Source organism: Pelodiscus sinensis, chromosome 22, assembly GCF_049634645.1.
Source record: "Pelodiscus sinensis isolate JC-2024 chromosome 22, ASM4963464v1, whole genome shotgun sequence".
NCBI lineage: Eukaryota > Metazoa > Chordata > Testudines > Trionychidae > Pelodiscus > Pelodiscus sinensis.
In genome coordinates this window covers 354,742-368,860 of record NC_134732.1, presented here as the reverse complement: position 1 = coordinate 368,860, position 14,119 = coordinate 354,742, and the positions used below count along the sequence as shown (strand labels likewise).

General features: G+C 44.3%; 1 protein-coding gene across 3 annotated transcripts in view; it reads left to right on the top strand.

The window, feature by feature from the left end:
- Nucleotides 1-14,119, top strand: part of RABL6 (RAB, member RAS oncogene family like 6) — a 92,194-nt gene that overhangs the window by 34,852 nt on the left and 43,223 nt on the right. For 2 of the 3 annotated variants that reach the window (XM_006117347.2, XM_006117345.2), the window contains exons 6-8: nucleotides 1,143-1,283; nucleotides 5,649-5,754; nucleotides 8,958-9,061. In XM_006117347.2, coding sequence (XP_006117409.2) covers nucleotides 1,143-1,283; nucleotides 5,649-5,754; nucleotides 8,958-9,061 — 351 coding nt within the window. The remainder of the gene's footprint in view (nucleotides 1-1,142; nucleotides 1,284-5,648; nucleotides 5,755-8,957; nucleotides 9,062-14,119) is intronic. The other variant, XM_075905805.1, reaches the window with a different exon arrangement.

The window sequence follows — 14,119 nt, the reverse complement described above, 5'->3', positions numbered from 1 at the left end:
AGTCACTTACCTCCCTATTGGGGAGCTCATCAGAGTGGTCCAGGTGCAGGGGATGTGGGGGTATATCAGGTGAGGGTTTGATGGGTCTGCTTGAATGTGACAGCCCCAATTGCAGCTTCTGCCGAGGGGATGCTGCATGCTGTACTCCTGCTCTCCACCCCTCCCCCATTTTCCTATTCCGTTCTCCCCCCATTCTCCTATTCCCTTCTCTTCCCTATCCCTTCTCCATCTCCCCAACTTACCCCCTTCTTTTCCAACTACCTTTCTTCCACTCAGCCCTCTTGTTCTGCCCTACGGTGGGTACTCACTGCTGTACAGGAAACAGAGTGGCTCCCAGCACACAGAAAGGAAACACAGCTGGGACTAGGACTCAAAGAGGCCACATCCAGCTGCAAAGTCAGCACAGCTGAATGATACATTTTTTTTTTGTTCAGCCAGGCAGCTCTGCACTTGTTGAAATGTGGGTGGGAGGAGCCTGTAGCACACGATTCTGTGTGCCCTCCCCCTCCCCATGCCTTGCCTCTGTTTTGGAGGCAGTATCCTCCAAACTATGCCCATGAGCATTCCTAGCCTGCCCCCACCCCATTCTGATGCAGTTTTCCTTAGCTTTCTGACACTTTCTGCAGGGAAGCAAAGAAATTTGAGTGAGGCAGGACATGTTTCCTTCTTGCATGCAGTGATGCAGAATTCCCTCGGGAGTAACTTTTAGCCCTTGTTTTCATCAAAGCTCATACAAGGGCGTAATCCCAGTCTCCACCTGGGGTGAAGAGAATATTCCCTTTTCCAATCCTCACCCAACAGTGCAGTGTGTTACCTTGTCCTAGACTATTTTATATGGATCCCAGCTCCAGGTACAGAACTGAGGTACTTGGACTGTTTGCTTCTGAATGACAGTCTCTGTGAAAGAACAGTTTTACCTCAGACTATGTCTCAGCCTTGTCTGTAGGTGGGCCTCAGAGGGAGCCCACTTGTGAGATTCATATTTTAGATGTTTCTGTTTGCTTTGCATTTTTTGTGACTATGTATGTATGTTTGTATTGTGTCAATGGAAGCTGTAAATGTAGTGATGTTGCTTAGAATACAGCTAACCCATCAAGTGTGCTCACACTGTAATTACTTGTTTTCCCTCTTATTTGGTAAAGGACATTTAACTACATATTGAGGGAGCTTCCTAAAGTGCCCACCCATGTTCCAGTGTGTGTGCTTGGGAATTACCGCGATATGGGAGAGCACCGGGTCATCCTGCCAGATGATGTGAGGGAATTCATTGATAATCTGAACAGGTAAACAGTGCTGATGCCACACTGGCTTTCTGAGCAAGCAGTACTCCTCCCCTTCTCTTGCATGCAAACTAGCCCCAGTTAACAGCATGTGTGCGCCATTGAATTGTTCCCTTCCCTGATCATCTAACCCCCTTCTCATTCTGTTGGATGCGTTATGCCTGTGTATTGTCACTTTGTATTGGGCTTACTGCTCATGCAGTGGTTTTCCTACTGAACCTACAGGCATCCTCTGAGCGGGCAGAGGGCAGGGCGGGGCAGGGGAAGAAAACTCAGTTCCCAGAACCAGTGAATAGCACTAAGTCCCCATAGAAGTGATATTAAATAGCAATTAATTTGCTAGTCGAGTAGTTGATGGAATTTCCACCGACTACTTGATTAGTCGATAAATACTTCCTCATTCCACCTTTGAAATGCACAAGAGCCCCAGTGGGGGCTCTTGTGCATTTCAAAGGTGGAATGCCACGTGAAACCCAGGGCCAGCAGGAAGTCCTGCTGACCCTGGGCTCCATGAGGGCGCTTCTGCTTTGAAATGCACAAGAGCTCCCGCTGGGTGGTATTGTACATTTCAAAGCTGGCACACTGCATGGAACTCAGGGTCAATCCCCAGCTGATCCTGGGCTCCAAGCAGCGCTGCAGCTTTGAAATGCCATGAGGAGCCTGACGCCAGGCTCCCTGCAGCATTCAAAGAAACAGTGCCACACAGAGCAGCTGACCCCGGGCTCCCTGTCACTTTTAAGTACCCTCCTAGAGACAGCAAGGGGTGGGAGGAGTGACTAGTCGGCATCCTGTTGACTAGTCCTTTACATCCCTAACCCATGGTGCAGGCCTTTCAGAACTGCTCTATCCAGATGGAAGAAAATAAGGGGTTTTTTCTGGCTGAAAGATTTGGGTGTTACTTCCCTCAACACTGTTGTTCCACAAGTGCCGGTGCACCAAGTAACCAGCAGCTTTTTCTAGCTAGCTTTTTCTCCCTTTCCCATACCCTAGAGATTGAGTATCCCCACTGCAACTCTTTCAAGCTGTGTCCTCCAGGCTGCCTGCTAATTCTCTACACTGGCATTTCTTTGAACCTGGCCATGAGGTATGCTCTCTTTAATCACGGAATCATAGAACACTAGAACTGAAAGAGACCTCTAGAGGTCATGAAGTCCAGTCTTGTGCCCTCATGGAAGCCACCATCTAAATCATCCCTGATAGATGTCTGTTCCACCCACTCTTAAATATCTCCAATGATGGAGATTCCACAACCTCCTTAGGCAATTTATTCCAGCGTTTAACTACCCTGACAGTTAGGAAGGTTTTCCTGCTGTCCAACCTAAACTTCCATTGCTGCAGTTTAAGCCCATTGCTTCTTGTCCTATGTTAAGAGGCCAAGGAGAACAATTTTTCTCCCTCTTCCTTGTAACATCCTTTTAAATACTTGAAAACTGCTATCGTGTCCTCCCTCAGTTGTCTCTTTTCTAAACTAAACAAGCCCCATTCTTTGAGTCTTCTCTCATAGATGATGGTTTCTAGATCTTTAATAATTTTTATTGCTCTTCTCTGGACCTTCTCCAATTTCTCCACATCTTTTCTGATATGTGGTGCCCAGAACTGGACACAATACTCCAACTGAAATCTAATCAGTGCAGAGTAGAGCAGAAGAATGACTTATGTTTTGCTCACAACACTCCTGTTAATGCATCGCAGAATCAGGTTTGCTTTTTTTGCAACAGTGTCACGCTGTTGACTCATATTTAGCTTGTGGTCCACTATGAGCCCTAAATCCCCTTCAGCAGTACTCTTTCCTAGGTAGTTGCTTCCCATTATGTATGTGTGAAACTGATTGTTCCTTCCTAAGTGGAGCACTTTGCATTTGTCCTTATTGAACTCGATCCTCTTTACCTCAGCCCATCTCTCCAGTTTTTTCACATTACTTTGAATTATGACCCTATCCTCCAAAGCACTTGCAACCTCTCCCAGCTTCATATCATCTGCAAACTTAACATATTACCTTCTATGCCAATATCTAAATTGTTAATGAAGACATTGAACAGAGCTGGTCCCAAAACAGACCCTTGTAGATCCCCACTTCTTGTTCACTGCCAGCATGACTGAAACATTAATAACTACTTTCTGAGAATGGTTATCCAGCCAGTTATGCACACACCTTATAGTAACCCCATCTAGGTTGCATTTCACTAGTTTATTGATAAGGTCAAGTAAATCAGTATCATGCTTTACTAAAGTCTAGGCATATCATGTCTACCTGTTCTCCCTTATCCACAAGACTTTTTATCCTATCAAAGAAAGCTATCAGATAGGATTAACATGATTTGTTCTTTGCAAATCCATGCTGGCTGTTACCTATCACCTTATCTTCCAGCTGTTTGCAGATGAATTCCTTAATCTATTATCTTCCCTGGCACAGAAGTTAAACTGACTGGTCTGTAGTTTCCTGGGTTGTTCTTATTTCCCTTTTTTTAGACGAGTACTATATTTGCTCTTTGTCAGTCTTTTGGAATCTCTCCCGACTTCCATGACTTTTCAAAGATAGTTGCTAAATGCTCAGGTACCAAATCTATCAGCCTCTTGAGTATTTTAGGATGCGTTTCATCAGGCTCTGGTGATTTGATGATATCTATCTTTTCTAAGTAATTTTTATCTTGTTCTTTTTTTATTTTAACTTCTAAACCTACCCCATTTCCACTAGCATTCACTATGTTAGGCATCCCGTCACCATCAATTTTCTTGGTGAAAATTGAAACAAAGAAGTCATTAAGCACCTCTGCCATTTCCAAGTTTCCTATTGTTTCTCCTTCACTGAGCAGTGTGCCTGCCCCGTCCTTGGTCTTCCTCTTGCTTCTAATATATTTATAGAATGTTTTCTTGTTGCTCTTTATTTCTCAAGGTAGATTGAGCTCGTTGTTTGTCTTTTTCTTTCTAATCTTGCCCCTGCATATGTGCGTTATTTGCTTACATTCATCCTTTGTAATTTGACCTAGTTTCCACTTTTAATGTGACTCCTTTTTTGATTTTTATATAATGTAAGATCTCCTGGTTAAGCCAAGGTGGTCTCTTGGCATACTTTCCATCTTTCCTATGCAGTGGAATAGTTTGCTTTTGGGCCCTTAATAATGTCCCTTTGAAAAACTGCCAACTGTCTTCAGTTGTTTTCCTCTTAGTCTTGCTTCCTATGGGACCTTACCTACCAGCTCTCTGAGGGTATGTCTACACAGCAAAGTTATTTTGAAATAACAGTGATTATTTCGAAATAACTTTCCTAGCATCTACACAAGCCAACCGCTATTTTGAAATTAATATGAAATAGCGGTGGGCTTATTTTGAAATTGGTAAACACCATTCCACGAGGATCGTGCCAATTTCAAATTTGCTATTTTGAAATAAGCGCTGTGGCCACAAGGTAACTTCTGACCTGATGACCTGCCGGAACCAGTTCCGGCTGGCCTTAAATGCGATTCAGCATCCAATCAGTGTGGATGCGCTATTTCGAAATAGCAAAAAGCTATTTCGAAATGCATTTTGTGTGTAGACGCATTATTTTGAGATAAGATATTTTGACATAACTATTTTGAAATTAGATATTTCAAAATAACTCTGTAGTGTAGACATACCCTGAGTTTACTAAAAATCTGCCTTCCTGAAAGCCATTGTCTTTGTTTTGCTGTTCTCTCTTCTACCATTCCTTACAACCATGAACTCTATAATTTCATGGTCACTTTCATCCAAGCTGCCTTTCACTTTCAAATTTTCAACCAGTTTCTCCCTATTTGTTAATATCAAGTTAGAGATACTGTCCTCATTGGGCAGGGAACAATTGATCCACCTCATACTGCCTTTCTCCTTCTGAGAGTGATTTTACAAGAACTTTTTTGTGTAACAGGTTTTCTTTTAAAGTCTGTCAGTCACTCATGGCTTCCTCAGATGTTTAGAAATGTAATCCATCACAATAAATGGCTTTGTACCAGTTCTTTTTTTACAGCCTTGTTTATTCATGTTATACACACCATTATCCAAGGTGAACTATTGTAACTTTAATTCCCAGTGCTGAGGTTTTAATAGCTTAATTTAGGTCTGTTTATGGAATTAAAAATAAAAATGTTCCAAAAGAAATGCTTTGAAATACTTGGTTTGGTAAAGTGTTGGCACAGTGTCCCAGCAGAGCAGGTCAGACTGTTGCATGACACAGCAGCAAAACAACTGCACTCTAGTCTTTCTCCACCAGTCTGCTAGCAGGATGAGCTGCCAGCGTGTCTTGAGGTTGAAGATTTGCCTGGGAGTTGAGAGTTGCTCATGGGATAGAACATGCCTCTGCTGTCTGTGTAGTTAGTCGGTCTTTTGTAATTCTCTTCTCATTTGGAACAGGCCTCCGGGCTCATCTTATTTTCGCTATGCTGAATCTTCCATGAAGAACAGTTTTGGCCTCAAGTATCTACACAAATTCTTCAACATCCCATTCTTGCAACTACAGGTAAGAATCAGGGATTTACTTAGTGCAAAGTGGGTGGAGAGAACTATTCTTTCCACAGGAATTTGTGGGCATGCTTTTCCTGTAATGTTCTGCTTTTCAGTTGTTAAAGGAGCCTATATGGATTGTTGTTTTCATGAGAGTGTTGTTAACAAAAGTCACCAGGCATTTTGCTGGCAAAGTGGGTGCTTTTCCTTATCTAGCTAGGCATACCCTTATCAAAGTGTAAAGGTTCCAAGGGTCGGTATTGTGCAATACCAAGGGTCTGTTTTGGGACCCGTACTGTTCAGTATCTTCATCAATGATGTAGATATTGGGATAGAGAGTATGCTTATTAAGTTTGCAGATGATACCAAACTGGGTGGGGTTGCAACTTCTTTGGAGGATAGGGACATAATTCAAAATGACCTTAGCAAGTTAGAGAAATGGTCAGAGGTAAACAGGATGAGGTTTAATAAAGAGAAATGCAAAGTGCTCCACTTAGGAAGGAACAATCAGTTCCATACATACAAGATGGGAAGCGACTGTCTAGGAAGGAGCATGGCGGAAAGGGATCTAGGGGTCATTGTGGACCACAAGTTGAATATGAGTCAACAGTCTGATGCTGTTGCAAAAAAAGCAAATATGATTCTAGGTTGTATCAACAGGTGTGTTGTAAGCAAAACTCGTGAAGTCATTCTGCCACTCTACTCTGCACTAGTTAGGCCTCAGCTGGAGTACTGTGTCCAGTTCTGGGCACCACATTTCAAGAAAGATGTGGAGAAATTGGAAAGGGTACAGAGAAGAGCGACAAGAATGATTAAAGGTCTAGAGACCATGACCTATGAAGCCAGGCTTCATGAACTGGGCTTGTTTAGTTTGGAAAAAAGAAGATTAAGGGGGGACATGATAGCGGTTTTCAAATATCTAAGAGGGTGTCACAAGGAGGAAGGAGAAAATTTGTTCCTCTTGGTTTCTGAGGACAGGACAAGGAGTAATGGGCTTAAAGTGCAGCAGGGGAGGTTTAGATTGGACATTAGGAAAAAATTCCTAACTGTCAGGGTGGTCAAATATTGGAATAAATTGCCAAGGGAGGTGGTGGAATCTCCCTCTCTGGAGATATTTAAGAACAGGTTAGATAGACATCTGTCAGGGATGGTGTAGACGGAGCTTGGTCCTGCCTTGAGGGCGGGGGGCTGGACTCGATGACCTCTTGAGGTCCCTTTCAGTCCTATTATTCTATGATTCTATGATAAACAGGGAGTTTGGAACAAACAGGGGAAGAGCAGAAACAGGGAATTTCCTTATCAGTTCTCAAAACAAACTGTTCCTCATCACAGCAGGTACAAGAATGCAGCTTCTTACTTATCTGACTTTTGCAACTTAAATAAGCATGTAGGGTGCGCCCCTGCTTGATCCTATCTCCAGTTCTGCCCAGGGACTACCCAGAAACCTTTGTTACGTCTGCTTTAGCATAATTGCACTAGGCCTAATTTTCTAGGGCACAACACCCCTCTTTTTGATCCAGCCCAACTGGAGCATAGCGAAGCCTCAGGGGGCTGAATGTCGTGGCCAGCTGACTGGGCAGCTGCACTTGTTTGCTCCAGCTCAGGTGGCCCCAGCATTCAGCTCGCTGAGGCTGCACTAGGCTCCCGCTGGGCTGGATCAGAGAAGAGCAGCCGCTGGGCCAGCTGACCGTGGCGATCGACTCTTAAGGGCACCGCAATGAACAGGTTCGTGATCACTGATCTAGAACTCAGTTAACTCAATTTTACTGAGTAATTTAATGTTAAAATAAGTGTGGGGTTTAGACTGAAAAATTCTAGGATGGGCTAGTTGCTTGGCTTGTTCTGTAGAACATTGAGTTTGATTTTTACAGACTGTTAGCTCCAAAATGCCAACAACATGATTTAATATGTGTGTCTGTGGCATGCTTACTGGCTGACCAGATTTCACTTTGTTCGCAAAATGTTTGCCTTGTTACTAGCCTTTTGGGCTGTCAACTACAGTTTAGTTTCTCACATGCATTTTACACTATTGGAAATTGTCTAGCACTTAACGATGTAACATTTTCTGCCCCGTTCTGATACATGAAATTAAAATAGCCCATGGATTATTGAATATAAATGTCAAGTTCATTCTTATAGCAGATAACTTTGAAGGAATATTGAGGGGTAGAGAATTTATAAAAAAACTAGACTGCAGAGCTAAGAAATCCCGGGGTTAAGGGGGGCTCTTCATATCTCCGAGAGCTGCAATGTGGAGCCATGGCTGGCAGGCAGCCCGCCTGAGCATCCCACTGAATCCTCCTTGCCAGAGGATATTGTGAAGACTAAGACTTAACAGGATCCAAAAAAGTGCTTGGTAGATTCATGGGGGTTAGGTCCATCAGTGACTATTAGCTAGGATAGGTAAGAATTAGGGATGTAAACGACTAGTCAACTATTTGATAAGGAAAAGCTTATGGATGACAGGGGAGGGATCACATGATGGTTACCTGTTGTGTTTCCTACCTCTGGGGCATCTGGTATTGGCTACTGTTGGCACACAGGATACTAGGCTAGATGGATCTTTGGTCAGACCCATTATGGTCATTCTTATGCTCATCACAGGCAGGACAGAAATGGGCTGCATCCAGTCTGCAGGCCATATTTTGCTCAACCTTGTTTTGTAAACTTAATAGGAGCATCGTTCTTTTATATTCACCCAGCTAGATGCTTGACTTAAATGCCATTAGAAAGCAAACGTGTGTCCCCCTTGCTGCACCAGCTGAATACTACCTCATGATAATGAAGAGTTCTTTTATCCAGAGAATCTACAGTGTTGTGCAAAGTAATGAGGTCACTGTCCATAATTTTGTATACTCTTCTCTCAAAGGGACTTATAAGCAATTCTTACATGATTTGAAATGTTTACATGATTGTGCTGTAGCCTATTTCAGTGCTCCGTTGTGAGTATCAAAAGTGACACTTTTTGTGACACACACATTCTTGTGAAAGAGGATGCTGACTTTCATAATGAACACTGTGTGTCTGCCTCTATTCTTCTCTTGTATTCCTTTATTTAACTTGAACACCTTGCTGGGGGCATTTAGCTGCTGATCAATTCATTAAAATGGGTAAAACAGCGCATTAATGTTAATGCAAGGTCTTGCTGTACCTGCAAGCTCTCAGATACCTGGTACAGTGAGTTTTCCTGCTCACCCTGTTTTATTTTCCTTTCTTCAGAGGGAGACGTTGCTACGGCAGCTGGAGACAAATCAGCTTGATATTGATGCAACGTTGGAAGAGCTCTCAGTGCAGCAAGAGACAGAGGATCAGAACTACGAAATGTAGGTCCTTGAGCCTTCCTTTCTAACCCTTTTGCTGGAGTCTGTGTAGCTCTTGTCTGTTCGGCAGCACAACACTTTACATGACTCGGAGACAGCCCAATTTAGTATTTGTTTGGATCTTTCATTAGAGTCTTGTGTAAAATAGGAGATCCTCGAATACAAGCTTGTTCTCTGAATTCCAGCTGTGACTCTTTGCCTTCAGACATGCCTTTGCCTTCTCCCATGCCTTTAGGAGAGGAAAGAAATTGACATGGAACTGAATAAGATGAAATGGTAGAGTTCTAATGATTCACATGCAATAAGAATTATAGAGTAGTATGTCACTGCCTCTAACGATGTCGGAGATACTCACAGTGCACTCGAGGGCTTCAAGAGAGAAATGGGGTTACATGGTTTAGTCTGTAGTCATTTTCTGTGTATCTTCTGGTTAGTTCTTTTGAGAAGTGTCCGTATGGGTACTCTACTGTAGGTGTATATGCTCCCCTGCGCCTCTAATCTGTGACTTTTGCTAGCAGTATCCATTGGTCCCACCATGTGCTCTCCCTCCCTCATGATCTGCCTGGAGTCTATCTAGCACTGTACAAGGGAAAACCCTTCATTTCCTTCTCAACCACCTTTGGCCTCACAATAGAGGACCATTACATTCCACATTCTGATGACACAAAAAACCAAACAATGGATACTTAATAACAATTTGCACCTTCTCTGTCAGCTTAATGTAGCATGGACACTAATTGACTATTTCTCCCCCCCCCCCTTTTTTTCTTTTTCCTTCTCTGTCCCCCCTCCCCCCAGTCTCTTAGGGTATGTCTACACTACAGCACTAATTCGATCTAACTTAATTCGAATTAGTTAATTCGAACTAAGCTAATTTGAATTAGTGCATCTAGACCTAATAACTAATTTGAATTAGCTTTTTGCTAATTCAAACTAGCAAGTCTACATTGAGTGGACCATGAACCAAAGTTAAGGCTGGCCGGAACCAGTGCTGGCAGGGCATCAGGTTAGGACTTAGAGTATGGAGCTGCTTCCTCAGGCTAGCCGAGGGCTGTGCTTAAAGGGACCCGACCCCCACCCCGGACAGACAATTCTCAGGGTTCCCTGCTTGCTTGTCTACCTCGATGAGGGACAGCAAAGCAGTCCTGTCTTGAAGTGCCCTGAGTGCCCGCACTCGGCACATCACAACACTCAGCCATCAGCCCGGCTGCACTTGCCGCAGGCTGCCATCCGGGGGGTCAATCGGGGGGCTGTCAGGATCCAGGAGGCCCTGCAGGAGAGCTTCCACCGTGAGGAGCCCACAGAGCCATCCCAGTGCTCCCCATTGGGGGCTTGTGCCCCATTCCTCCCTCACCTCCTTCCACTTACCCTTCCCTAGCTCTCCTGCCTGATGTAAAAAATAAAGGACACGTGTGTTCAAAAATAGAAACTCTCTTTATTTATCAAAACTGGGCGGGGGAGGATTAACCTCTTGGCAGACTGGGAAAAGGAGGTGGGAGAGGGGAAGAGAGAGGGGAGGGGGAAACCTGGGAGGAGGGAGCTGGAAGGGGGAAGCCAGGGGAAGAAGGAGGAGGGGAAGTATAAAACTATGATACGCCATATCTTCAGTACAGTGTACAGACGTGGTCTCATCACCTCAAAAAAGATGTTTTGGCCTTGGAAAGGGTTCAGAAAACGGTAACTAAAATGATTAGGGGTTTGGAACAGGTCCCATATGAAGAGAGGCTAAAGAGACTGGGATTTTTCAATTAGAAAAGAGGAGACTAAGGGGGAATATGATAGAGGTATATAAAATAATGAGTGGTGTGGAGAGGGTGCATAAAGAAAAGTTCTTCATTAGTTCCCACAATATAAGGACTAGAGGACACCAAATGAAATGAATGGGTAGCAGGCTTCAAACTAATAAAAGAAAGTTCTTCTTCACAAAGCAAATAGTCAACCTGTGGAACTCCTTTCCACAGGAGGCTGTGAAGGCTAGAACTATAACAGAGTTTAAAGAAAAGTTAGATAAAGTCATGGAAGTTGGGTCCATGGAGTGATATTAGCCAGGAAGTAGGAATGGTGTCCCTGGCCTCTGTTTGTGGAAGGCTGGAGATGGATGGCACGAGACAAATGGCTTGGTCATTGTCTTCGGTCCATCCCCTCTGGGGTAGCTGGTGCTGGCCGCTGTCGGCAGACAGGCTACTGGGCTAGATGGACCTTTGGTCTGACCCAGTACGGCCATTCTTATGTTCTTATGTTCTAAGCTCAGGGCTCAGGGTCGGGAGTCTCACTGGACCAACTTGATTTTCATGCAAACCTGCTCCTGGGTTCGCATGTGCCCTTTGGTGGCCAGGCCTGCAGCTATCCTGTCCTAGACGGCCACTTTCCTGTGCCTAGTGCGGAGATTGTGAACATTGGAGGCCTCCCCCCCAAACCTCGACGAAGTCCACGATCTCTGCTCTAGACCAGGCGCGGGCGCCCGCCTCTTGCAGCCCCGGGCAGGCTCCTGGGAGCCGCCAGTCTGGTCCTGGGAAGAGGCAGAGGGCTGGGTGGCAGCGGGTGGCTGGCTCATGCCGTGCCAGATGCAGGGTCTGCTGGCTGAATGCTGGCAGGCTTGTACCTGGCACGGGCACCGTAGCCAGACCGTGGCCCTTTAAGGGCTCCGGGGCTGGGAGGGGGCCAGAAGAGTTTCCCTGGCTTGGCCCAGAGTGGCCACCAGGGCAAGCTGGGAAGGACTAGCTTCCAACTAGTTCGAATTAAGTGGCTACGCAGCCCTTAATTCGAACTACTTAATTCGAACTAGGCATTGATAAACTAGGCAAATATAACTTAGATAGGGCCACGATAAGGTGGGTGCATAATTGGCTGGATAACCGTAGTCAGAGAGTTGTTGTTAACGGTGCTAAATCCTGCTGGAAAGGGATAACAAGTGGAGTTCCGCAAGGGTCTGTTTTGGGATCCGTACTGTTCAATATCTTCATCAATGATGTAGATATTGGGATAGAGAGTACGCTTATTAAGTTTGCAGATGATACCAAACTGGGTGGGGTTGCAACTTCTTTGGAGGATAGGGACATAATTCAAAATGACCTTAGCAAGTTAGAGAAATGGTCAGAGGTAAACAGGATGAGGTTTAATAAAGAGAAATGCAAAGTGCTCCACTTAGGAAGGAACAATCAGTTCCATACATACAAGATGGGAAGCGACTGTCTAGGAAGGAGCATGGCGGAAAGGGATCTAGGGGTCATAGTGGACCACAAGTTGAATATGAGTCAACAGTCTGATGCTGTTGCAAAAAAAGCAAATATGATTCTAGGTTGTATCAACAGGTGTGTTGTAAGCAAAACTCGTGAAGTCATTCTGCCGCTCTACTCTGCACTAGTTAGGCCTCAGCTGGAGTACTGTGTCCAGTTCTGGGAACCACATTTCAAGAAAGATGTGGAGAAATTGGAAAGGGTACAGAGAAGAGCGATAAGAATGATTAAAGGTCTAGAGACCATGACCTATGAAGCCAGGCTTCATGAACTGGGCTTGTTTAGTTTGGAAAAAAGAAGATTAAGGGGGGACATGATAGCGGTTTTCAAATATCTAAAAGGGTGTCACAAGGAGGAAGGAGAAAATTTGTTCCTCTTGGTTTCTGAGGACAGGACAAGGAGTAATGGGCTTAAAGTGCAGCAAGGGAGGTTTAGATTGGACATTAGGAAAAAATTCCTAACTGTCAGGGTGGTCAAATATTGGAATAAATTGCCAAGGGAGTTGGTGGAATCTCCCTCTCTGGAGATATTTAAGAACAGGTTAGATAGGCATCTGTCAGGGATGGTGTAGACAGAGCTTGGTCCTGCCTTGAGGGCGGGGGGCTGGACTCGATGACCTCTCGAGGTCCCTTCCAGTCCCATGATTCTATGATTAGTCCTCGTAGAATGAGGTTTACCTAGTTCGAATTAAGAGCTCCGCTAGTTCGAATTAAGTTCCAACTAGCGGTTTGTATGTGTAGCACCTATGAAAGTTAATTCGAACTAATGGCTGTTAGTTCGAATTAACTTTGTAGTGTAGACATACCCTTATTTATTTAGAAACTGGACCTTTTAATGACTCCATTCATCTGAAGAAGTGGGTTGTGCCCACAAAAGCTCATGATACCATCTACATGTTTTGTTAGTCTTTAAGGTGCTGCAAGACTATTAGTTAAGTTTTTCGGGTTACAGACTAACTTGGCTGCCCCTCTGAAACAGAGAGAGTAGTTGACCTTTCCTTATCTGTGTTATTAGCATAATTAATAGCTAATTTTGGTTTTTTTGTTCTCCCTAATAGTGTTTCCTCTCTCTTGTTCTTCCTTGGAATTAAAAAATCCCCCACAACTTTGTTTCTTCTCTGGGGGCATCACCCCTCCCTCCCCCGTGTTTAGAAAACTGTTGTTTTTCTCTCTCTCTGGTAAAAGAAACACAAAGAGGAGGAGCAAAGACTACTTTGCTTCTACATTCCTCATTACTAGAGAGTGATCTGCCCCAAACCGCCACCCAGGGGTATTCTTGGCTCTTTCAACTCTTGAGTGGTGCCTCACCTCTCAACTCATTTCAGTCTACGGACCACCAGGTCAATCAAAACATTTTCGTGGACCACCTCCTTTTTGAGACATCATAAAAAAAAGAGCAGACAACGAATATTTTGGTTTTAAATTTATTTCTTACTAACAGATTTTTGGATTCTCTTCTCACTGACAAGCTTTTCCATGTTTGCAGTGGTATCTGATAATGCATAACGATTATCACTTTCCACTGCCAGCCGATTCCTGCAACAAACACGAAAATCCAGTCTCACACATATAAGTTGATGCAAATGGCAAAAGAAATCTGACTGCTTGTGCTGATTTGGGTAACTCCTGGTCACCCTGGTCCAAAATTTCTCTATGGTAGACTGCTGGTACACGTCTTGAGCCGCAAAATCATTTTTCAGATCCAAGAATTCCTCCTGCAGATCCTCTGTTGTAAATGGATTCCTGATTGTGACAGCACGTTGGGGTTTTCCCGTCTCCTGCACCCCCATAATGGCACGAACAGACTCCACCAGCCAGTAGAATAG